The sequence below is a fragment of the Ursus arctos genome, chromosome X (genome assembly GCF_023065955.2).
Source record: "Ursus arctos isolate Adak ecotype North America chromosome X, UrsArc2.0, whole genome shotgun sequence".
Lineage (NCBI taxonomy): Eukaryota > Metazoa > Chordata > Mammalia > Carnivora > Ursidae > Ursus > Ursus arctos.
The window spans coordinates 32448291-32474257 of record NC_079873.1 but is presented as its reverse complement, the minus strand read 5'-3'; the positions used below and the strand labels follow the sequence as shown (position 1 = coordinate 32474257).

Here is a 25967-nt window from a genome sequence, read left to right as displayed (position 1 = left end):
CAGAGTCTCACATAGCTTCCATCAAGGGGTCAGGAGGCTGCAGTTTCATCCGAGGCCTACAAGGGGAAGGATCTGCTTCCAAGATCACTTGATTGTTGGCATCATTCTGTTGCTTGCAGGCTGCCAAACTGGGGGCCTCGGTTTCTTGCTGCCGGTCAGCCAGAGCTGCCCTCAGTTCCTTGCCATGTGGCCCTCTCCATAGCAGATCACAATATGGGAGCTTACTTCTTCGAAGCCAGCCAGGGAGAGTCTCTCAGGAAGGTAGACATTACAGTCTTATCTAATGTAATCATGAACATGTATTCACATGCATTTGAACATCTTTGTTGTATTCAATTAGAAACAAGTCATAGGTCCTGTCAGACCCAAGTGGAGGAGGTTACATAAGGGCATGAATACCAGGAAGTGGGAGTCAAGAGCAGCCATCTTATAGTCTATCTGCCACAATAGTATATTCTGATAACTGGTAGGGTACCTACTTCCTTTTTCATCTCAATTTCTCTTGATTTTTCAGGCATTTGTTCTTCTATATAAACATTATTATTTTATCAAGTATCACCCTTACCCCTCAAAAAAGTCCTGTCAGGATTCTATTTGGAATGACACTAAACACATTTTTAGAAAACTGGTATTTTTATGATAATAAATCTCCCCACTCAAGTACACAGTGTCCTTTAATCTGTTCAGATCTTATTTTATGACCTTCAATAAAACTTCAGTTTTCTTCATATAAGAGCCTTGTCTTTCTTGTTAGCTTTATTCTAAAGTACTTACTATATCTGTTGCTACTGAGACTGGAATTTTTCCTCTCTCTCCTTTTCTAAGACTTATGCTAAAATAATGAAAAGCAAGTAATTTTTGTAATTTTATCTCGTATCCAATTGGCCACTTTAACAAATTCTCTTAGTTTTTTTTTTTTTTAACCAGAATCTATTGGGTTTCTTAGTATACAACAATTGTATCCATGAAAAGATCCAACATAAAGGTTTTTGTTGTTTTTTATTGCATATCTAGATAAACCAAAATCATAAATAATCATAGTAAGAAAGAATCCTTGTCTAGTTCCCAACTGACTCAAATGTTTTTAATATCTTATTATTTTTAAAAAAATATTTACTGTTGGTTTTAACATTTATTGAGTGGAAATGATCTCTGTTAATAAAAGAATGGTAGATACTCTACCCTCAAGGAAGTGGTGTATAACTCCCCACTCCTTAAGTGTGATCTAGGCATAGTGACTTTCTTCCAAAGAACACAGTATGGGAAGACGGAAAGAGAGTAACTTTACCATCTCAGCCAGGTAATCAAGGTCAACATCAACAGCAATAAGTCATCTTGATAGTATGCACCCTTCATATGTTGGGATGAAAATGGCACTTAACCTCTGTGGTCTTTTTTCCCAAAACACATAACCCTAGTAACCATGAGAAAAACATCAGACAAATCCCAACAGAGGGACACTGCACAAAGTATATGACTCCTACTGTTGAAAAATTGTCAGTCATCAAAAACAAGGAAAGTCTGAGAAACTGTCATAGCCAAAAGAAGTCTAAATGTAATACTAGTAAATGTAATATAGTAGCCTAAATTGGATATTAGGTAAAAATTCAGAAAATCTGAATGAAGTGTGGACTTTAGTTAATAATGTATCATTCCTGGTTCACTAACTGTAACAAATGTACAATACTCATATAAGATGCTAATAAGGGGAAAAACTGGTTACATGGTATATGGAAACTATGTACTATCTCCACAATTTTTCTGTAAATTCAAAACTGTTCCAAAATTAAAAGTTTACTGAAAAATAATAAGGTAAGTCATCAACACTTCATTTAAGTGACAGATTTATATTTATTTATCCTGCATAAGAATCCTCTTATTTCAATGACAGAGCTAAACTCAGTGACCTAACCTCATCATATCTTTGGTTCCTATTCAAACACTTTTGCAATCCCAGTTCTTTTTGGTAGCAAACTATAAAATCCAAAAAGTTAATCATCCTTGCTTTTCATGATAGGGAGTGTTGTGATCAATTTACTCATTTAACAGACATAGTACCTCCCCATGTGCAAGATATTAAGGAAAAAAAGCAACACACTATACCATAAGGAATAAGATGGCCAAAACATGTGTGCGTCACACTTTACAAAGCACTTGAATGTCATTTAACTTTCAAACACCTGACTAAGGCAGGTAAGCATGGATCTCAATCCTGAAGAGGGAACTGAGGCTCAGAGATACTTATGTGGCTTGCCTGAGGTCACACAGCAAATGTCCAAATCAAGACTTCACATAGGACTGATTTCGAATCCCCTACAAGAGAGGGCAATAGTTAAAAGAATACCAAGTGACTGATACAGTTTAGAATATGAAACAGAAATTGAGTGAAGCAAGAAATCCTCAAATGTTTCATTAGAAATAGAAAATGAACAGAAGTAGTGATGAGAATGTACAATGAACATTTACCACCCACACTCATATTATCAAGCTTCAGGTTCCTTTTCAGTGCAACGGGGTCTACCTTTGGGAAGTCCTGGAACAATCCCTGGAAATCAGAAATTCTCAAATAATCTTTGTGGAACGATTAGAACAATTAACTGACCCAGGAATTCTGTATATCACCATGATGATGTTTGGAGAATGGGACTAAAGTGCGGAAGCAACTTCATTTCTCAGAGAAGCAAGAATTGGTAGTCTGAGGCAAGAATAAAAGTCTCTATACTTCTGGGGAGAGGAAAATTGATTATTCAATAGGTATGGTAACTAGTAACCACCAGCACCCCCTTTTAAACCTATTTGATCAATGGCAATTCACCTCAGTCTAATTATCAATGACAACTCAACTTGCTTCAGGGAACATACTTCTGAAAGCCAATTACAATGACAGTCTCAGAGAATTCAAGGTCAACCAAGCAGCAGCAGACGCACTGCAGTGAACACACTTTTCAGAGTCAATCAACAACAGTCTCACCCAAATGGTTCTAGAGTCAAGGTCAACCACTCATGCCTCTGTAACCAAAGCAACTCCCAAATACGACCACACTTCCCTAAAGGATCAGAAATCTACTTTACTCATAAACTCTCTCTCTCCTACTTTGCTTTTTGTTTCATATATTGGATAATAGTCTAATCTTTTGACAGAGGGCAAACCAGGACTCTTTTTAACTTCTTCTAAGTGCAACTGTGAACAGAAATAGATACACCCTGAAGAAAAGAAACTACTCCAACTCCAAGATTTCAACTGGAGACCTTTGCCAGAGACCAGTTCAGTGGGTAAGAAAAATACGAGATGGGCTACATCTTGCTTGTGGAATCTTCTCAAACTAGCTTTAGCACAACAGATCACGTCACAGAAAAGCATTCATATGGTAAGAATTTATTTATAACAAACTGTATCACAGACCACAGAATCACATCCCAGGAATCAGAATCACCTTGTGACTGGTTTTAAAAAATACATACCCAGGCTGCTCTCCAGATCAATTAAAATCAGGAGATAGGACCACACATCTTTTAAAAGTCCCTTGGTGATGCTGATGAGTACACCTATAGTTAGAAATGAGTAGCAAGGTCTCCCAAAAGTGACAAGGACACTTTGATTTACTCAGAGACACTGGAAACCTAGCTTCAGACTTTGGAGCAAAGCAGAACAAATCAATAAACCAACACCAGATACTCAACAGCTACATATTCCCTAGCAATCTCCAGATCCAGGAGACTCAAGGTGAACCAGGGCTGCTATTATATATTGAGTTCTCTTGGAATCAATAGTTCTCAATCCTACTTGAATAGCTGAATCACCTGAGAGATAATTTAAAAGACAGAAATGTTGGTACCCAACTCCAGACCAACTGGTTCAGAATCTCTTGGGGTGGAGCCTAAGCATATATTTTAGGTCTCCTTAGGCAATCCTGATGGGCACACAGGGTTGAGAATCACTGATCTAGATTGCTCAATTAGTATCTGTACCTGACCCATTCCATCTTCTAGTAAAAGGCACCTGCAATTTCTTCTAAAACAGATGATGAAAACACCCACTCTGTCTTACAGAAAGCACTAAAGAAAATCTTGCACAATAGAACTGTGATCCTTAATACTACCACAAACTAGTTAACATGCTTTCATGTTCAACTGATCAAATAACGAAAAGGAAAAACGAAGAAAAACCCTCTCCTATCTTTCCCCCCATGTCCTTTTCTTGATGAATATTGGGGCTCTATATAAAAGAGGCCAAAAATGTGGAGCCAAGAATGAAAAGCCTTCTGTCATGGCAAGGGGGATAACAGCCAAAAAAAAAAAAGAAAAAAAATTAAAGATTTATTTATTTTAGAGGTGGGGAGAGCATCTTAAACAGACTCCGTGCTGAGCAAGGAGCCCAGTTTGGGGCTCGGTCTCAACCCCAAGATCATGACCTGAGCCAAAACCAAGAGTCAAACACTTAACCGACTGTGCCACCCAAGCGCCCCCCAAAAAAAGAAATTTAAGAGCAGTAATCCAATGATCTGTTTGCCATGAAGAGAGAACCCAAATCAGAGGATGCTGTAATGGGAACAAAGGAGAAAAAGACATATGAATATATTTTAAAGTGTGCTTTGATTTGGTTTAGCAGTGCATTAGTCACCCATGTCAAGGGTTTGATACATTTAAACAAAGAAACGCAGTCAGAGATGACTTTCAAATCTCAGCACCTTCTGAGGTGCTTACTTAAAACAGTATATAATGCTGAACAGTCAATGACTCATAAGTAATATAGCTCATGGTGGGGTCAAATCAAGAACTCTGGCTATAATTAAAATTGAGGAAAGTATTTCATTCTAATTGGACAAAAATTCCTCTAGTTTCTAAGCAACTACTAAGTGGAAAAGACTTAATGTTCCCCAAATGCTATAAAAGGTAGTGCACATATCTTAACCACATATTGCATATAGGAAGTAAAGTTGATTAAGAAAAGATTGTTCAGATTATAATGTACAAGTCCTATAATAAACATGAAGAGTTATCTTTGTAGTAACAGAAAAACGGCAGAGCAATAACCCATTTAACATCATACTTTGAACTCTGGTGTTTCCACATTAAATTAATATAGCAAAGTCTGAATTAGGTCAGAAGGCACATGGGCCTTCACCTGGTGGGAAGAAATTAGAAGAGCAAAAAAGCAGCAGCAACCTTCACAGCTTCATTCTCATTTATCCAACCGTAGTCCCTGATGGCCATGTGACCTTAAAGAGGATGTGCCTTAGTTAGTCTGTTAAAACCTAGAACACTCCCCTTGACATCCATAAAGCTTTTTAAAAACTGAGAAGTAGATACCAATATCTACTAGAAGAGCCCAACTATTGCCATTTTAGATGCTCTAGTCAATCACTCACAAACAACTATGTATTTAATTAGTACCATACAATGAAGAGATACAAATATAAAGGACTTTCAGTTAAAGATGATGGATTGAACACATCCATTTACCTTGGCTATCTCCCAAAACTTCACTGAAATGACACTAAAAGGATTTTTAAAACCCACAATAACAAAGAGAATGGAAGACGAGACAAATGCAATGACATTTCAGAAGCTGAGAAAAAGCCAGATCTTATGGCAGCTATGAGAAAAGCCAAGAACAAAATATTTGCACACAAGCACCCTCAAAAGGCAGCTTAATGTACACCTGGAACTGGGGATGAAAAAGGGGCTAAAATAAGAAGGATCTGGTAAAAAAAAATATCTTCTGTAAAAGTAATTAGATCCCCTCCAACTTCTGTCTCTTGCCTTTCCCCATTCCAGCATAGGCTGGGATTTATTTTCTAGGGAGGGTGAATAAAACAGAGGGTCTCTGAACTGCGAAACAAAAGCGCAGTGGACACAGATTCTATACTTATAGGAGCTTGACAAAGGCTCATATACTGCACGTGAAGACATCCAAATTCCTAACTTTTTTCATTTAAAGAGAGGATTTGAAGATGCTTCTGTAGGAGATGTGATCAGACCCAGGGAAAAGACCTAAAGATACTGACCTCGTTTCCAAAACTCAATTGTCCAGCCAAATCACCCAACTTAAAATCAACAAACTCCCATTTCATATAGTAGGAGCTTCCAATCAGCTTTTTAGCTCTACTCTTAAACATGTACAGAACAAAGAGCAAAAGTTTATCAGAAATTTGAGGTCTGTAATATGCCAGAAAACAGAGAAGTTTGAAGGAAACCATACAGAAGAAGCAAACTTTTAAAAATCAGTAATATTGCCGGAGGGGTTATAAAAAGAGATTACATTTTTGAAACAAGAGCAAGATGCTAGGAAAGGAATATTCAGATCTCAAAAAGGAGCTCCTAGAAATCAACATATAAAACACAAAATCTAGTGGGAGAGATGTCCCACAAAGTAGAGCCAAAAAGATGAAGAGGTAGGGGCACCTGGATGCCTCAGTCGGTGGAGCATGCAACTCTTGATCTTGGGGTTGTGAGTTCAAGCCCCATGTTGGGTGTAGAGATTACTTAAAAATAAAGTCTTAAATAAAAGATGAAGAGGTAAAAAATAGGAAAGAAAATTAGAGAATCTAAGAGGTACAACACTGAAAGGGAGAATAGGGAAAATGAAAGGAAAGTAATCAAAAAAAACAATTCAAGAAAATTTCCCCAAACTGAAGGAACTCAGTTGCCAGATTGAAAGGATCTACAGGAAAGAAATGAAAACAAACACATAACAAGACATATTCTGGTCAAGTTTCAGAGCACCAAGAACGAGTTTCCAAAAATTTTCAGAGAAGGAAAAGCAGAATTTAAGAAGAATTAGAATAAGATTTGATTTCTCAATAGTAACAAAAGCAAGAACATTGGGAGGAGGGGAGGAGACAGCAACACTCTGAGGGTAAATAATTTACAAACTAGAATTCTATACTCAGCCAAACTATCAAATTAAGTACAAGAGCAAAATAAGATTTTCACACCTGAAAGACCTCAAATTATTAACCTACCATGCATCCTTTTCCACAAAGTTACTAGATTTGCTCCACCAAAATGAAAGAACAAACCAAGGAAGAGAAAAACGGGACATATAGGAAACTGAGGATCGAACATAAAAGGAGACTAGGTTCCCCAGGATGATGGTAAAGGGTGATTAAACTGATGCTGGCTCTTTCAAAGGCCCAGAGAACACTAGTCCAGGTTGAAGGTCAGGATGCTCTAGGAGAAGTGTCTCCAATGGGAACAGACAGGATTCATGAAGTGTTTGAACATACTGAGTGAAGATACACAGCTCTTGGGGAGAGTATGGGGAAACATTAGGGGCAAACATGGAAAAGGATATAAGCAAAGGATATAAAACAAGGCAATTTTAACTACAGGGAAAACAAAAAGCTGTGCAAGCAATCATAATATACACACTAAATGGCTCAGCTGTGAGTAGGCTTACCTAGTGAGTAGGCTTACATTAATGTAACCACTGACTAGTGCAGCCAGAACAATATACAATAATGATAAACGATATATTGGGGTCTACCCCAATACAGAAAGGATGTGAACGTGAGAGAGCGAAATCTTCATCTTCCATAGTGGGAAGACAATATATAACACCTAATACTGAAAAGTTGAGTAGTAGAAGAACAAGGGCATTAGTTAAAAATGAAGCAGCAGCTAGCAAAAGTTGGTAAACATTCTATTGAGATACCTGGCATGTAACTGCCATTTAATGAATGTTTATTGAATTACACTGATATGCAAAATAATAAGTATAAATTTTAGTATGTGCCAAGATTCAAACACTTGGTAAAATGTAGGGAGTGCTCTTTAAGATATTTTTCTCCTCTATTTAACCCAAGGACCTAAACTTTCTGGATGACAAAAGAAAAAAGAAAAATATTTTGACCTTATTCTTTTAAATCCTCCCCAAGAAAGGTTGGTGATGCTTACCCAATGAAAAAAAGAATCATTCCTATTTCACCATAAGAGAATTTGATAGCACTACTGATGAGCTAATTAGGTCCCTGGATAGTCAAAGAAGAAATCAAATCCAATATACGCTGAAATGGAGCAAAAGATATTTCTCTTCACACATTATTTAGTGGATTTAGATGCAGTGGATTAAGAACTCAAAAGAGTGTCTAAAATGCATTAAAAATTATAAATCAAAACAATTTACCTAATAAGTGGCATATTTATAAAGTCGTCCTGCTTGTTGTTGAAATAATTGTATTTGTTGTGAAGAAGAGATATTTTGTTTTGTATTAGGACAAAATAAATATCTTTTTTATTCAAGTTTAACAAATTAATTCCAATCCCAATTTTAGATTTTAGGTAACTAAAATGTCTGGCAAAGTAGCTGATCACAAAAATATAGTAACCGAACTATCATTAGGATAAGCGATTCTTATATTAAGTCCCGTATCCCGTGTTTGTATACATCAATATCAGGAATACATTCAATCAGCGCAGGTAGCCTGAAAAGAACACTGTTTTTAAAAGCCTCCCGATTAAGGTAAATTGAAATAAATAAATGAGCCCAAGAGTAGTCAATAAAATTTCATTTATTCATTCATTCATTAAGTAAATACTTCCTGGGTAAACCTATTATGTGCCAGGCACTGTTTGCTAGTCTTTGAAGCACAGGATAACTTATTCCTAGGTGTGTTTTTTTCCTCTTCTGCTATAAATCTGAAAATGAAACACATAAATCAGGGAAAAGAAAGGATCCATTTACCTAGCATTCAGGTGATGTTACTTACTGGAAGACAAATCATCTTACCCATTTAGACACTATTATATAAAGAACTACCTACCTTTCATCTTCAAAAAAGAATTACAATCCACCACAGAGACTGTTTTTCTTCTCACTTGGAATTGTGTTGAGCACGCTCTGGTATGGTGGTTGCAAACACCGGAAAACACAGTTAGTTTTGCATAAGACTTTATTTTTCTTCATAGGACTTACTATTATGTCAAGTCTAATAGCGTATAGGTTGCAAGCACTGTTAACATTTTGAGCCAGATAATTCTTTGCCGTGAGGGCCTGTCCTATGCTTTATAGGATGTTTAGCAGCACCTGTGGCCTCTATCCACTAGATGCCAATAGCACTCCATCCCCAGCTGTGAACCAAAAGGTCTCCAGACATCGCCAAATGTCAGACGGGTGGGCAATAAGGTCCCTGTTGAGAACCACTGCTTTAGAGGAACACCTCAGAAGGGGAGAGTGGGGGGCGCCTGGGTGGCACAGCGGTTGAGCGTCTGCCTTCGGTCGGGGCGTGATCCTGGCGTTATGGGATCGAGCCCCACGTCGGGCTCCTCCGCTGTGAGCCTTCTTCCTCTCCCACTCCCCCTGCTTGTGTTCCCTCTCTCGCTGGCTGTCTCTATCTCTGTCGAATAGATAAATAAAATCTTAAAGAAGGGGAGAGTGGGAAGAAGAAATCTTCCCTAACATTAGATTTCTGCTTGAGTAAATGCTCAGGTACAGCCACCTCTTGATGCTACTGGTCTACCACTATTTTAAGCTCAAATGTCTTCTGGTCCTAAGTCTAAACCGAAGGGAAGAGACGTAGTCCTATTAAAACAATTCACAAGGAACACAAAGGAAACAATTCTGCCTAATCTTCCCTCCATCTTCCACTTAAAAGAACAACGTCATCTTTTTTGTTAATTACCTAACCTAACCCCAGAAGTTTTGACAGATATTGGAGTACCTACTATGTGCCAGACATAGTTCTAGGTGCTAGAAAAAGATAAATTTCTCAACTGTATTTCCTGAATTGATAAATCACTCTAATAAACAGCATTTTATTCATGATCTTGGATTTGGCAAAAGATTCCTAGATATGACGCTGAAAACACAAGCAAGGCAAGAAAAATAGGTAAATTGGACTTTATCAAAATAAACTTTTGTACTTCAAAGGACACCATCAAGAAAGGGAAAAGGCAATGCACAGAATAGGAGAAAATATTTGCAAATGATATATCCAATAAGAGTCTTAAATCAAGAATATATAAAGGACACTTGCAACTCAATAACCCACATAAAAAATGGGCAAAGGATATGAATAGACATTTCTGCAAGAAAGATATACAAATGACCAAAAGCACATAAAAAGATGTTCAGCATCACTAGTCATCAGGGAAATTCAACTCAAAACCACAATGAGATATCTATGAGGATGGTTAGAATCACAAAGTCAGATAGTAACAAATGTTGGTGACAATGTGGAGAAATCAAAACCCCCATACACTGCTGGGGGGGGATAAAAAATGGTGCAGTCACTTGGAAAACAGTATGGCAGGTCTTCAAACAATTAAACATAGAGCTACTATATGACCCAGCAATTCCCAGCAAAGAGATCTGAAAATATACATTCACACAAACATTTGTACGTGATCATTATAGCAGCGTTCACAATATCCAAAAGGTAGGAACAACCCCAATGCCCATCAACCAACAAACGGATGAAAGAACCGTGATATAGTCATACAGTGGAGTATTATTTGGCAATAAAAAGAAGGAACATGGAGGAATCTTAAAAATATTACATTAAGTGAAAGAAACCATTCACAAAAGACCACATACTATATGATTTATATAAAATATTCAGAATAGGGAAATCTACAGAGACAGAAAGTAGATTAGTGATTGCTTGGGGAGGGGAGGGTGGGGGGATGATAGCTAAATGGTATGGAGTTTCTTTTACAGGTAATGAAAATGTTCTAAAATTGACTGGGGTGATGGCTGCATGTATCTGTGAATATACTAAAAACCAATGAACTGTACATTCTTAAAAGGGTGAATTATATGGTACGTGAATTATATTTCAATAAAGCTGCTTTTTAAAAAAGCAACCAGCATTTAAAGTACAATGGAAAACAGGACAGTTGGACAATACTTTATTAATGAGAATGTCTTATTTAAAATAACCTCGAATCTGGAGAGATCTCATTCTTTTGGTTGTGAAATGACTGAATGTTATTTAAACTACTGAAAATGCTCCAGGTAAACATTTTATTTAAGATTATAAAAACTTAGAACGCAGGCATCAAGAACTTCAGAGGACATAAAATGTAGTGTTTGTTTAAGATGTATTAGGGGGCATTAATTAATTATATGCACGGGGTGGGGCGCGGGAGGTAAGCAAGAAGAATTAAAGAGACAGATGAAAAGCCTCCGTCTAGAAGACTCCCTTCTTCACCAGCCTGCAGTGATGCTGGAAGAACAACACTCCATATATACTGTAAATCTTATTTTTCAGGAAGCTAAAAATAATCACCCATATGATTTACTCCAGTAACAAATAAGAAGTCAAGTAAATACTAAAGTGCCAAACACAGAGATTTAAGGAAATAAATAATAAACTAAACCAGGAATGGCTACTAGAAAGTTTCGGCAAAAATGTTCAACCTGTGTCGTTTTCAGTCCAAAGTCCGTTTCTGTGTCTGCCTTGTGTGATATACCAGTTAATCTAATCCTGTCTCACTGCAGAGCTCTTGGAATATCTGGTCCCCAGGGTCCACAGTTCCCCGACCTGAAGAATCACCAATGCCAGTGACAAGGAAATGCCCGCGGCGGTCGGGGGCATGCATTAGAGATTTTTTTTTCATCCTTAATAAATCTCAGCTTCTGCCTTGGTCATTACAAACAGTTGGTCATTACAAACAGCCTAGTTCACCATCAACCTAAGTCTGGGTACCTCACACAGTACTATGCCAGGTTTCAAGCCCAAATTAGGCCTAATTGGGGCGGGGGGGGGGCACAGAGAAAAACAACCAAAGGCGGGATTAGCTTTTTCTACAGAGCCTCAGGTTTCAAAATGAGTGCCTTGAAAGGTGAAATGACCCAAATTACTGGGGAGGAGGGGTAGGTGGTAAGAGACATTTATTCTCCTGCAGGGTGGCTGTGGCTTGATGTGGAAATGGGGAACTTGGGGAGGGGGTTTCTACATGGAAAGAGAAACAACAGGGAACAGTCTTTAGGTACCACCCACCCCTCCAAGTGAATCACTGCAGTGTCAGCCCCGCACTGATTCCACGAATTGCCAAACAGGATGAGGTAAGGCACAAGCCTTGTCCCCCCCCCCCTCCTCCAGCTACCCCCGCGCGCATAAGGGCGCATCCCTCCTCGAGGTGCACCACGCAGCCCCCCGAGGCCTCAGCTGAGGGGATGACGTCACCCTTCTGCATTGAGCTTCAAGGACTGGGAGCAGCACTGGTTAGATGGGGAGTAGAGTTGGGGCGCTATTGCTGTCACCAAGTGGCGGGGGTCTTCCCTCAGGACTCTGCGGATTGGGTTCGCGCAATAACAGACCAGATGAAGAGCGGAGGGGTGGAGAGGAGTGGGAAAAGGAAAAGACCCACCTCTTGGGTCCCCGGGGAAGCTCAAAGATGCCCTTAGTTTATGTAAGACCCTCTCCCCTCTGTGCGTCTCCGCGCGACGGTAGCTCCCTCTCCCCAGCAGTACGCTTGGGGGGCTCTGGTCGCCCTTGCCCAGCCAGGCAGGCACAGGGCTCCTGGCACCTCCCTCTCGCAGCCCCGCTGGGTTGGGAATAACCGGGAATCTGGGATCAAACCCAGTGCTCCCGCACCCTCTCCCAGCCAGGTTAGCTCCTAGAGCCACCTCGAACAGGCTGGTAAGGGAGGTCGGGGAGGGTTGTCCAGAGAGGGAAACAGATGAATAAACCCTCAACTTTCCCTAGAGGCTGACCCTATCACGCGAGCTTAAAAAAATAAATCAGTGCATTAAAACAAATTTGGGAAAGGTCGACAACCTGCAGTCACCGCCACCACGCAACCCCTTGCAGCCTGCACCGGGCGGGGTCCAGGGTCCAAGCAGCCCCAAGCTTGCACCCCGCCATCCTGCAAGCCCCAGCCCAGCCCCCTGAGCCTATCTCCTTAAGGAGGGGACCGAGACGAGATTTTTGGTTTGGGTTTTTTCCCCCTCTTTTCCTTTCTCCAAGCATCACTAAAAGGATTGACGGCCGGAGGCCCGGCCACCCGCCCGGCTTGGCCACTCACCCAGAAAACGAAGGAATAGATGATGAGGAGGGTTTTGAGACAGGTTATCACAGGTTTGGTCTCCATTCTCCTCGATGCCATACTACAGAGCTCCGGCGGCGGCGGCGGCGGCGGCGGGCGGCGGGCGGGCGCGCGGGAGGGGGGAGGAGGCGGGGCGGGGCGGGGCGGGGGCGCGTGCCGCGAGAGGCCCCGTGCGCGCGCAGACGAGGCCGTGCGCGTGCGTGAGCGCGCAGTCCGCGGGGCGCCGATTTAAGGAGCCGGGCGGGCAGCGACTGCGCATGCTGAGAAGGCCGCCCGCGCCGGCAAGCCCGCGCAGGCTCAGACCCCCAGGCCAAGAGCCGGGCAGGGCCGCGGGGAGGGAATGGAAGGGGTCGGAGGTCAGCGCAACCTCTTCCAGGCCGCCATGGGCACGTAAGTTTCTGTTTGATGCACAGTAGGGCTTTACATTTGCAGGACTGTCTGCACCTGGCGACACGAGCTTTATTGGTATCCCCGAAAAGCAGTCACGTTTCTGCATTTAGGCGCCCCACCAGGCCTTCTCAGATGGAAGTGGCCCAATAGTCGTGTCCTTGGAACAAGCCGGCCTGTCTGTGCCAGGAACAGACTGTGACAGGTGGCCGGAGATACAGCTGGAGGGATAGTCAGGAACCTGGGAGCTCAGACACCCCAAACCCTCGCCACCACAGGAACACCATTTTTTAGAGGTCCTCACATTTTGAAATGATGCCATACGACAAATTTCTGTATGGAGTACCATTCTTTCTGTACGTAAAATGTTTAGCATATAACAGAAAAAATGTTTAAAGCGCCTAAGAACCATTTTTCCCTACCTGACAAGTTCAAACCACCCCGCACCCAGGAAAGAGAGAGTTGTATCAAGGTCAAAAAATAATGTTCGAAAACAATTCGGAAGTTCCTCAAAAAGCCAAACATAGAGCTACCATATGACCCAGCAATTCTCCTAGATATATACCCAAGAGATTTGAAAACATGTTCACACAAAAGTTTGTACAGGAATGTTCGTAGCATTATTGTAGCCCCAAAGCAGGAACAACTTTAATGTTCATCAGTTATGCATGGATAAACATAATGTAGTAAATCCATTCAATGGAAAATTATTTGGCCACAAAAAGGAATGAAGGACTTATACATGCTGCATGTATGAACCTTGAAAATCTGCTAAGTGAATGAAGGAAGCTAGACACAAAAGACCAGTGTTGAATGATCCATTTATAGGCAATGTCCAGAATAGACAGATCCACAGAGACAGAAATAGAGGTTGCAGGGGGAGGGGTGGCAGGGATAAGGAGTGGCTGTTAATGAGTAGGGGGTTTCTTTTTGGAGTGACAAAAATATTCTGGAATTCGATAGTGGTAATGATTGCACAGTTTTGTGAACCTACTAAAACCCACTGAATTGTACACTTAAGAAGGGTGGCTTTTATGACATGTGAATTATATCCCAATAAAAGAGTAATGTACACTCCACCCAGATTTCCTGTGGCTGGTTTGTAGAGGAACATACAGTACAGATTCTGTGGGAGATTTAGCTTGATTCCTGAGAGATTTTGCAGTCAAAATAGCAACACTATCACAGGCTAACTCTATCATGGATGATGTTAAAGACACCTTTTGTGAAAGAGCAAAAAACAGTCAATAGGCTTGAGGAAAGCCTGCCAAGGTCAGTTGTTGCAGGAGTAATTATTACCTCCAGTAAGTTGTACATGGTCCCAGGTCAGTGAGGTCATTGTATAAACAGGACACAAACAGGAGGAAGAGGAGAAGCTGCTTAAGGAAATGACCAACCATAACAAAAGGATATGTGGGCATAGAGGGGAGTGGAGAGGAATATGTGTGCAGGTGAAAAAAAATTAGGAACAGATTGGCAAGGTTTCTGTTTTAAGGGAGGTTCCTGCACAATTATTCTTAACACTGGTTACTAATTTGGATCACCTGGAGAGCTTATAAAAAAAGCGAAAAACTATGACTGCCTGTGCCCAATCCCAGGTAGCCTGAATCATTTGGTCACAGCAGTTTTAAGTTCTTTAGGTGGTCCTAATAGGACTCAAGAGTTGAAGGATACTGACCCTATTGCAATGAGCTTAAACCCAACTTCAGAAAGGAGCTTTCTCCTGCATTTTTACAGTCCCCAGGAATCAGCAGGAAAAGGATACTGAACACTTCAAACCCAGTGGCTACGCTTAGCCTCAAAAGGTCTTGCCCATGCGTAATTACCCTGTAAAGGAGTCAGAAATCTCGATTTTCAACCTAACAGGGACACTGCTGAACATCATAGATAATTTTATGAATTAACACATATTCACAGATGGTACCCATCAGCTCAACTATTTCACAGTTTGGAGCTTTCCGGGGATAACTCTTAGGTCCAGATTCTTGAAAACTTGGGACTGTTCTAGCAAAAATAGATTATTTAAATGTAAAGATAAATATGAATATTTGATAATGTAATTAATGGGTTAATTTATATAGCTCATTGCTATATCCTTGCCACTCAAATTGTGGTCTGGGTGATTTCATAGGGTGACAAACTGTCCTAATTTTCCTAGGATTGAGGGGTTTCCTTGCACTCTGGATTTTCGGTGCTGAAGCCAGAAAAGTCGTTGGCAAACCAGAACAAGTTGGTCACCCTATCCTTGAACCTGGCATCCACTGGGAGAGCTTGCTGAAAATGCAGAACCTCGGGCCCCACTCCAAGACCATGTTAACAAGATCCTTATGGGATTCAGATGCACAGTAATGTCTGTCAGTTTGTCATGGATTAAATTGTGTCCCTCCAAAAGATATGCTGAAGTCCTACCTTCAGTACCTCAGAATGTGACCCTGCTTGGAAATAGGATTGTTGCAGATGCAATTATTTAAGCTGAGATGAGGCTATACTGGAGGAGGGTGGGCCCTTAATCCAGTATGACTGATGTCCTTAAAAGAAGAAGAGATATGAGGTGGGGTCCATATGAAGGCACAGAGACACACAGGGGAAGCCAAGGAATGCCAAGGTGTGGAAGAGGCAAGAAACAATTTTCCCCAGTCTCAGGGGGACCATGACCCTGCTGACACTTGGATTTCAGACTTCTGGCCTCCAAAACTGTGAGAGAAGAAATTTCTGTCATGTGAGCCACCTGTTTTGTGGTACTTCGTTAAAGCAGCCACAGAGACTAATAACATGCCTAAGAGTCACTGATGTCCGGTTGCTCAAAATAGAACCACAGCGACCATATCACCCAGCAATTCCACTGCCAGGTATATAGCCAGAAGAAGTGCAGACGGGTGTACAAACAAAAACTTGTATGTGAATGTTCTGCAGCAGCACTAGTCACAGTCGCTGAATGGTGGAAACAGCCTCAATGTCTACCAGCTGACAAACAGATCAAAACGTGGTCTCTCCGTACGATGGAATATTATTCAGTCATAAAAAGGAATGAAGTGCCGACACATGTGACAACGTAGATGAATCTTGAAAACATCCTGAGTAAAAGAAGCCAGATACACAGCCCCCATATTGTATTATTACGTTTGTATGAACCATCCAGAACAGGCAAGTCCATAGAGATAGGAAGCAGATTAGTGGTTGCCTGGGGCTGGGGGGAGGGGTAATGGGAAATGTCTGCTTAGTAGTTCCAGGGTTTTCTCTCGAGGTGGTGAAAAAGTTCTGGCGCTAGATAGTGGTGATGGTTGTACAACATTGTGAATGTACTTAATGCCACTGAATCGTACACTTTAAAATGGTTAAAATAATAAACTTTGTGTGTATTTTATCACACAAATAACCATAGCAAGTCCGGAGGCCCTGAGGCCTGAAGGAATGCTGCCTTTGGGGAGCTGACAAAGTCAGCGAGGCTCAATAGCAGGAGCAAAGATGGTATACAGGAGGCTAAAAAGAGGTCAGCTCATCCAGGTCCTATTAGATAATAATAAGAATTTTAATATTTTGCCTAAAGGGGAGATTTTGATTTTTATTTGCCTTAAATTCAGCAGCACTTCAAGGAGAACTGGACTGCCACCAAATCACCTACCTGGCCCTGCTACCGTCACCCCCTCAATCTATTGTTCACACAGCCACCAGAGTGATCTTTTTCAAACACAAACCATATCGTGGCGCTGTCTTGCTTAAAACCCTCCAGTGGCTTCCCATCATTGCACAAAGATCAAATTTCAGCCCTCTACCCTGACTTAGCAAGCATCCAGGAGCTGTGATGGGAATATTTATAAAGGAATCCCTCCCAAAAAATTAAAACACTAGAGTTGTAGGACTTAATGGGGGGGAAATCTTGAACTGTTTGGAAACTTGCTGAGATGAAATTTGAGTGTATGTGCATTCATCTAAATTTCTCTATTTATTAATATATCTCTGTGTTTCCAGGGTCCCTCTCTACCTGAACACAAAGATGACTTTTACCCTGGGTGTCAGAAAAATCTGCAGGACTGACACTGCACCTGCTAAAGGTATGTTTGCACAAGCCACTCGGGAAAGCACTCGACCAGAGAGAGGAGACAACTGAAGTTTGCAAATTTGGTTTAAGGAGCCTTCATAAGCATCAGAAGGTTAGGTTTGTTCTGAGGACAGCCCCATAGGACATGGATGAGGATGTGGAATGAATGATGCCTTTTCCTCATATGGATTTACCCCTGAGCCTGGAGAAAAAGCGTATGTTTTTTTTTTTTTTTTAAAAAGCTAAATGAGGAAAAAAATTTCATAAAGATACTGGGAGCACAAAGTTTTGTAGCCAATATAGCCTGCTGAACAAAAAATTAGCAGGGACAAAGGGTACTGTTCTCATTTCAACAGACAGGCAGTTGAATGTCTCAGAACATGGGGTGGAAACATAAGATATTCAGACAACTTCCTCAAACAGCACAAGCTAAAATGAAGGAAAAGGTCAGTGCCACTTAGTAACAGGACTACATTTGTGAGCTGTAGCAGCACTAGATGATAGATAGGAAGACCAGATTTATAAATTCAAGTGCCACCTCCCTTTACACTTGGGGACTTCCTGAACATGTTGGGAGGAGCTTGAGAGGGGTTGAAGTTCTTTAGTTTTGGTTGTTTTTTTTTTTTTTTTTTGACCTAGCAATTCCTTCTCTAGGAATTTGCTGTACAAAAATAAATAGGTTACAAAATATACCTATAAGATTACTAATTGCAAAATTCATTATTGGAAGAGTAAAAAATGGAAACAGTACAAATATTCATCAATAGTGTTTTGCCATTTAGTCATTTATTCTACAAAATTTTTGAGCACCTGCTATTTGCCAGGCACTTTTGTAAACACTCGGGATATAGCTATGGCCAAACCAAGCCAGGTCCCTGTCCTCAGGGAGTGTATACTCTACTGGGGAAGATGAACCATAAAAAAAAATTTAGCATATCTATACTATAGAATTCTATGATACAGGTTTTTAATATTAGATCATTCAGCTGTATTAAAACAAAAGATCCTTCAAGATATAATACATAATTATTTTTTACTAATAAAAACAAGTTATAGAAGAGAATTATAATCCTCTATAAATATAAAAATATAGTGTATTAGAGTGTTCAAATGAAAAAATCAGGATGAAAATGCATGATAATCTTTGAGCAGTGAGTTGTATTACAATGGAATTTCACCATTGAAAATGTTCATTTGATTTTTTCTACAAGCAATATTATATTTATAGTAAAAAAATAAATTATTAAAAAGAAACACTGTGTATAGGGGCTAAACCCTAGAAACATTTTTTTAAAAATTGTTTTTGGGATCTCATATTTATCCTGCAGCTATTTGGACATAGGGAAGTGCAGATAAAACTTTTGTGTATTTGGGGATACAATACAAAAACATATCATTATGACTTAAGAATAATGCCTTCAAATGTCAACCAAATGCAAATACATATTACATCTTCTTTATTCATTCATCGGTAGATAGACACTTGGGTTGCTTCCATATTTTGGCTATAGTAAATAATGCAATAAGCATGGGGGTGCATATATCTTTTCGAATTAGTGTTTTCATTTTCTTCAGGTAAATATTCAGTGGTGGAATTACTGGATTGTATGGTAATTCTCTTTTTAATTTGGGGGGGAACCTCTATACTCTTTTCCACAGTGGCTGCACCAATTTGTATTCCCACCAGGAGTGCACAAGCATTCCTTTTTCTCCACATCTTCCCTCAAACTTGTTATATTTTGTCTTTTTGATATTAGCCATTTAGACTGGTGTGAGATGATAGCTCATTGTAGTTTTGATTTGCATTTCCCTGAAGATGAGCGATGTTGAACATTTTTTCATGTGTCTGTTGGCCATCTGTATGTCTTCTTTGTAAAAATGTCTATTCAGGTCTTCTGCCCATTTTATTAACTGGATTTTTTTTTTTTTGGTGTTGAGTTGTAGAAGTTCTTTATGTATTTTGGATATTAAACCCTTATCAGATATGTCATTTGCAAATAGCTTCTCCCATTTAGTAGGTTGCCTTTTCATTTTGTTGATGGTTTCCTTCACTGTGCAAAAGCTTTTTATTTTGATGTAGTCCTAGCAGTCTATTTTTGTTTTTGTTTCTCTTGCCTGAGGAGACGTATCTAGAAAAATGTTGCTAAGGCCAATGTTAAAGCCATTATTATCCATGTTTTCTTTTATGAGTTTTATGGTTTCAGATCTCACATTTAGGGGTTTAATGCATTTTGAGTTCATTTTTGTGTCTGGTGTAAGAAATTGGTCCAGTTTCATTCTTCTGTATGTTGCTGGCCAGTTTTCTCAACACCATTTATTGAAGAGAATGTCTTTTTCCCATTGTATATTTTTGTCTCCTTTGTTGTAGACTAGTTGAACATATAGATGTGGGTTTACTTCTGGGATCTCTACTCTGTTCTTTTGATCTATGTGTCTATTTTTGTGCCAGTATTGTATTGTTTTATTATAGCTTTGTAATATATCTTAAAATCTAGGATTGTGATACCTCCAGCTTTGTTCTTCTTCCTCAAGATTGTTTTGGTTATTTGGGGTTTTTTGTGGTTCTATACAGATTTTGGTGTTATTCTATTTCTGTGAAAAAATGCTATTGGTATCTTAATAGAGATTGCACTGAATCTGTAGATTGCTTTGGGTAGTATGGACATTTTAACAATATTAATTCTCCCAGTCCATGAGCATGATATATCTTTCCATTTGTTTGCATTAACCTCAGTTTCTTTCATCAGTGTTTTATAGTTTTTAGAGCACAGGCCTTTGACCACCTTGGTTAAGCTTATTCCTGGGTGTTTTATTCTTTTTGGTGAAATTGTAAATGGAATTGTTTTCTTAATTTCTCTTTCTGCTACTTCACTATTAGTGTATAGAAATGCAACAGATTTCTGTATATTAATTTTGTATACTGAAACTTTACTGAATTTATTCTAATAGTTTTTTGGTGGAGTCTTCAGGGTTTTCTATGTCATCTGTAAATAGTGGCAATTTTACTTCTTCCTTACCAATTTGGATGCCTTTTATTACTTTTTCTTTTTTTTTTTAAAGATTTTATTTATTTATTTGACAGAGATAGAGACGGCCAGCGAGAGAGGGAGCACAAGCAGGGGGAGTGGGAAAGGAAGAAGCAGGCTCATAGCAGAGGAGCCTGATGTGGGGCTCGATCCCATAACGCGGGGATCACGCCCTGAGCCGAAGGCAGACGCTTAACCGCTGTGCCACCCAGGCGCCCCCTTTTATTACTTTTTCTTGCCTGACTGTTGTGACAAGGAATTCCAGTACTATGTTGAATAAAAGTGAGTGAGAGTGGACATCCTTGTTTTGTTCCTGATCTTAGACGAAAAGCTCCCAGTTTTTTCATCATTGTGCATGATGCTACCTGTGGGTTTCTCATATATGGCCTTCAGTAAGTTGAGGTATGTTCCTTGTAAACCCACGTTTTTGAGGGTTTTTATCACGAATGGATTTTGAAATTTATCAAATGTGTTCTCTGCGTCTATTAAGATGATCATATGATTTTATCCTTCATTTAGTTAATGTGGTATTCACATTGACAGATATTGAACCATCCTTGCATCCCTGGAATAAATTCCACTTGATTGTAGTAAATGATCCTTTTAATGTATTGTTGAATACAGTGTTGTATTAATATTTTGTTGAGGATTTTTTTATCTGTGTTCATCAGGGATATTATCCTCTAGTTTTCTTTTTTTGTATTGTCTTTGGTTTTGGTATCAGGGTAATGCCTGCCTTGTAGAATGTATTTGGAAGCTTCCTTCCTCTTCTGTTTTGTGGAGTAGTTTGAGGAGAATAGGTAGTATCTCTTTTTTAAATGTTTTGTAGAATTCACCTGTGAATCCTTCTGGTCTCAGAATTCTGTTGGGAGTTTTTTTGATTACTGATTCAATTTCACTGCTAAAAATTGATCTCTTCATATTTTCTATTTCTTTCTGATTCACTTTTCAAAAATTGTATGGTTCTAGGAATTTATCCCTTCCTTCTAGATTGTCCAATTTGTTGGCATATAATTTTTCATTGTAGTTTCTTATAATCCTTTGTATTTCTGTGGTATTGGTTATTCTCTTTTATTTCTGATTTTATTTGGGTCCTCTCTTTTTACTTGACAAATCTGATTTAAGGTTTATCAATTTTGTTTATTTCTTCAGAGAACCAGGTCTTTGTTTCATTGATCTTTTTTATTTTAAGTTTTTAGTCTCTATTTCATTTATTTCCACTCTGATCTTTATTCCTGTCTTTCTTCTACTCACTTTGGGCTTTATTCTTCTTCTTCTAGCTCCTTTTGGTATAAGGTTACATTGTTTGAAATTTTTCTTGTTTCTTGAGTTAAGCCTGTATTGCTATAAATTTCCCTCTTAGAACTGCTTTCACTGCATGCCAAAGATTTTGGACTGTTGTGTTTTCATTTTCATTTGTCTCCATTTTTTAAATTAATTTCCTCTTTGATTTCTTCATTGACCCATTGGTTGCTTAGTAGCATGTTGTTTAGCCTCCACACGTATGTATTTCTTCCAGTTTTTTTTTCTTGTAATTGATTTCTAGTTGCATAATGTTGTGGTTGTTAAGAATGTGTGATGTGATTTCAGTCGTCTTAAATTTATTGAGACTTGTTCTGTGGCCTCACATGTGATCCATTCTGGAGAATGTTTCATGTGCAGTTTTAATGGCATTAGTTATGGACTGCTGGGTTTCTATTCAGTGGTAGCAGGACCTCCAAAAGAGGTGGCAGTAGTACTTCTCACAGGTCAGCATCAAGTGTGAGCTTGTGGCCTCCAGCTGAAGAGTGGTAGCAGCTTTCTGCTCCTAGGTAAGACACACCATGATCATTTGTAAAACTGGACAGAATTCTTTCTCTTCCTGTTTACATGCCCTTTTGACATGTGATTTTGAATCTCTTCCCATAAAAAGTGGAATCTGTTTCTCCACTCTTTGAATCTGTGCTGGCCTTGTTCCTTAATTTGAACAATAGAATGCAGAGAAAATAGCACTATGATGGTCCCAAGCCTAGGCCTCAGGGGAACTCACCCTTCTGCTCACTCTCTGGAGCCTCATGACTGCTAATGGAATAAGCCCATGCTGGCCTGCTAGAGAATGAGAAATCATGAGTGTCAGAGTCTAGCCAGCCCCCCTGTCCCAGCTGAGGTCTCAAATCTGTAAAGGAGCCCAGCCAAGATAGGCAGAGCCAATCCACAACCAACCACAGATGTATTAGGGGCCTCAACTGAGACCAGAGAACTGCCTAGAGGAGCCCATCCTAAATGCTGACCACAGAATTTACTCTTAAATAACTGGTTTTACACCTGCAAGTTTGCAGTGGTTTGTTATATAGCAATAGCTAACTAATACACACCTTTTTCCTTTTTTAGCACTTTTATAACTTTGTGGCCTATCATTAGCATTAAGTTGTTTCTACATTAAATGTACAGAGTAATTTCTTTTGCTTGACTGGATACTGTTACAAATGCTACATGTCCATAGAATGGAATTCTATGCAGCCATCAAATTAATGTTGTAGTAGAATACTGTAGTAGAATACTTTGATACAGGGAAATTCCCATAGTATTTTTTAGTAAAAAAAATGAAATTATAAAAAGTGTATATAGTATGATGCCAATTTGGAGACACACACAGTGATAATTATTACCTCATGATCTGATATCTTTATATTTTGTGATTTTTTTCTTTTATTCTTTACATTTTCTGCATTTACTAAATGTTCTGTGAAAGCATGTATTTCTTTTATAATTAGAAAAATTTTCACACTGTTAATTTTTCAGGACATCTAGATTGGTATTTGGCTTGGGAGAACCACAATACCTTCCACAACTCCCTCTTCAGCAATATATTCAAAATGACTTTTTTTTAAGTAGGTGACAAGAAACCAGTGTCTTACCTCTGCTAACAGTATTGCAAGCTAGGTTGCAGTCATTCCTGTTGCCCTATAGTCCATAATTCTGCAGTAGGGTCTGAAGTGGGACATAAACCATTTTTTTCCTTCTGTCCTCTTATTCTAAGTCACCTCACCACATAGCAGCTGCTGAAACATCCTCACGTATCCCCTATATGTGTGCAGCTCTAGATAATTTACTCAGCAGATATATGAATCTTTGGTTAGTGATAATCTTTTATTAAAAGGACTTCATGCTCTTCCACTGATCCCAATACCTGTAATAAATACTGTGTTCCTGTGACGTAAAAGATATAATTGATGGAGACTTGGCTTGGAAGAATTCAGCCAAAAAGATGATAGTTGCAGGTGTCCAGGTTCTGTGCAGTTGTTTTTTGTTTTTTTTACCATTTTTAGTCATTTTTATCATAATGTTTATTGGGCCCTATTTTGAAATCCAAAGATTAATTAGTGTTCATTGACTCCTGTTCAAATATTTTCTACACAAGGGTGATTAATTTATTTTAATTTAGATTCATTTATTAGAGAATTATCTTTGATTGCACCTTGATAAGCCAATATATAAAAATGAGTCCATTGAAATCCCTTCTATCTGGTTAGAGTGATACGTACTTTAGACATTCAAGCATACAGATGTTCTATAACTCAGGCCAGAGCCCCATCTTCTTTAAATGCACAACTGACAACATTTAAGGTGAAGACCGGGTCAGCGTGGCTAAAGCAGAGCAGAACATTGAGCTGCTTATCAAGGAGTTAACCTGTGAATTCAGTTGACATGCATAACCGTGGCTCTAAACATTTTTTATTAGAATTATCCCCATCAGTAACCTGCTGGCTTCCTAATTGGCTTATTTCATGATCATAATTAGAAACGTACTGATCAACTGTTTGGCATCAGGATTTGAACCCAAGCAGTCTGATGTAGGAGCCTAAACTCGTGACAGTAGATTTTGGAAGTCAGGCTGCCTGGCTTTCCTTCTGGCCTCTGCCATTTACCAGTCTCCACATCTGTAAAATGGGGATATTAATAGTACCTACCTTATTGTCTTTATATGAGGCAGTGTATGTGAAGTGTTTGAAACAGTTCTGGCACAGTGGGTGCTCAATAAATGTTAGTTATCATTGTGAGAACACTGCACTGCCTTCTAATTATGAAAGTTTAGATCTAAAAGAGACCTCAAAGATGATTAAGTTCACTATTTTTCAACTGCAGTTCACAACCTCTTATTGGATTTTGAAATCAGTTTAAGGGCTTCTGTCATTTAATAAAGCACATAAGAATATAATAAAATAGAGATTATCAAAGTGCATTGCATGTAATAAGGGTAAGTGTTGTTTCGTGAAACATTTGTCTTAGAATGATAGCAGACATGATTGATGCTCTGCCCGCATCCCCTCAGGTCTCTTTTTCTGGTTCTGCCCATTCCTCAGTGTCTTTGTGCTTTTCTCTTAAAGAATCTTCCCAATGGTTCTTTAGAAAACTACTCTTCTGGGGGCGCCTGGGTGGCTCAGTCGTTAAGCGTCTGTCTTCGGCTCAGGGCGTGATCCCAGAGTCCTGGGATCGAGCCCCACATCAGGCTCCTCCGCTATGAGGCTGCTTCTTCCTCTCCCACTCCCCCTGCCTGTGTTCCCTCTCTCGCTGGCTGTCTCTCTCCTCTGTCAAATAAATAAATAAAATCTTTAAAAAGAAAAAAAGAAAACTACTCTTCCGCTACTGGAGATACATTAGCTTAATATATATTTTTTTTAAGATTTTATTTATTTATTTGACAGAGAGAGAGAGACAGCCAGCGAGAGAGGGAACACAGGCAGGGGGAGTGGGAGAGGAAGAAGCAGCCTCATAGCGGAGGAGCCTGATGTGGGGCTCGATCCCAGGACTCTGGGATCACGCCCTGAGCCGAAGACAGACGCTTAACGACTGAGCCACCCAGGCACCCCTAGCTTAATATATTTCTATTATTTATCTGTTGTGACATAACAAATTTTTCAAAAACCTGGTGACTTAAAATGACAAACATTTATTTATTATTATTATTTTTAAGATTTTATTTATTTGAGAAAGAGAGAAAGCCAGAGAGAGAGCATGAGCAGGGGGGAGGGGCAGAGGGACAAGCAGACTCCCTGCTGAGCAGGGAGCCCAACACAGAGCTTGATCCCAGGATCTGGAGATGATGACCTGAGCCAAAGGCAGATGCGTAACTGACTGAGCCACCCAGGAGCCCCAAAATGACAAACATTTATTATCCCACATAATTTCTGAGGGTCAGGAATCCAAGAGCAACTTAGCTGTGTGGTTCTGGCCTGGGGTGTCTCGTGAAAGTACAGTAAAGCTGTTCAGTTGGGGCTGCGGTCATCTCAAGACTTGAGTGGGGCTGGAGGCTCTTCCTTCAAACTGACTCATGTAGCTGTTGGCAAGCCTTCGTTCCTTGCTGCCTGTAGGCTGGAGGCCTTAGTTCCTTGTTATGAGAGTCTGTGTCATGGGCCTCTTCATAGGACTGCTCATAAAATGAGACCTTTCTTCCCGCAGAGGCAGTGATCCAAGAAAGAGAAAATCCAGAATGGAAGCCCCAGTCTTTTATATCTTAATCTCATAAGTGACATACACTTCTG

The 25967-nt window shown here is 39.6% G+C and overlaps 2 protein-coding genes across 3 annotated transcripts in view; one reads left to right on the top strand and one right to left on the bottom strand.

Annotated features, from left to right (window-relative positions):
- TSPAN7 (tetraspanin 7) overlaps positions 1-13098 on the bottom strand; it is a 122541-nt gene extending 109443 nt beyond the window's left edge. Inside the window, exon 1 of one of the 2 annotated variants that reach the window (XM_026513299.4) lies at positions 12973-13098. In XM_026513299.4, coding sequence (XP_026369084.1) covers positions 12973-13053 — 81 coding nt within the window. In that variant the 5' untranslated portion in view covers positions 13054-13098. The remainder of the gene's footprint in view (positions 1-12972) is intronic. The other variant, XM_057310791.1, reaches the window with a different exon arrangement.
- Positions 13099-13203: 105 nt separating this feature from the next.
- The window catches only part of LOC113265863 (ferritin light chain-like), a 67304-nt gene continuing 54540 nt past the window's right edge, over positions 13204-25967 (top strand). The window contains exons 1-2 of the mRNA XM_044389364.3: positions 13204-13383; positions 17350-17432. Coding sequence (XP_044245299.2) covers positions 13334-13383; positions 17350-17432 — 133 coding nt within the window. The 5' untranslated portion in view covers positions 13204-13333. The remainder of the gene's footprint in view (positions 13384-17349; positions 17433-25967) is intronic.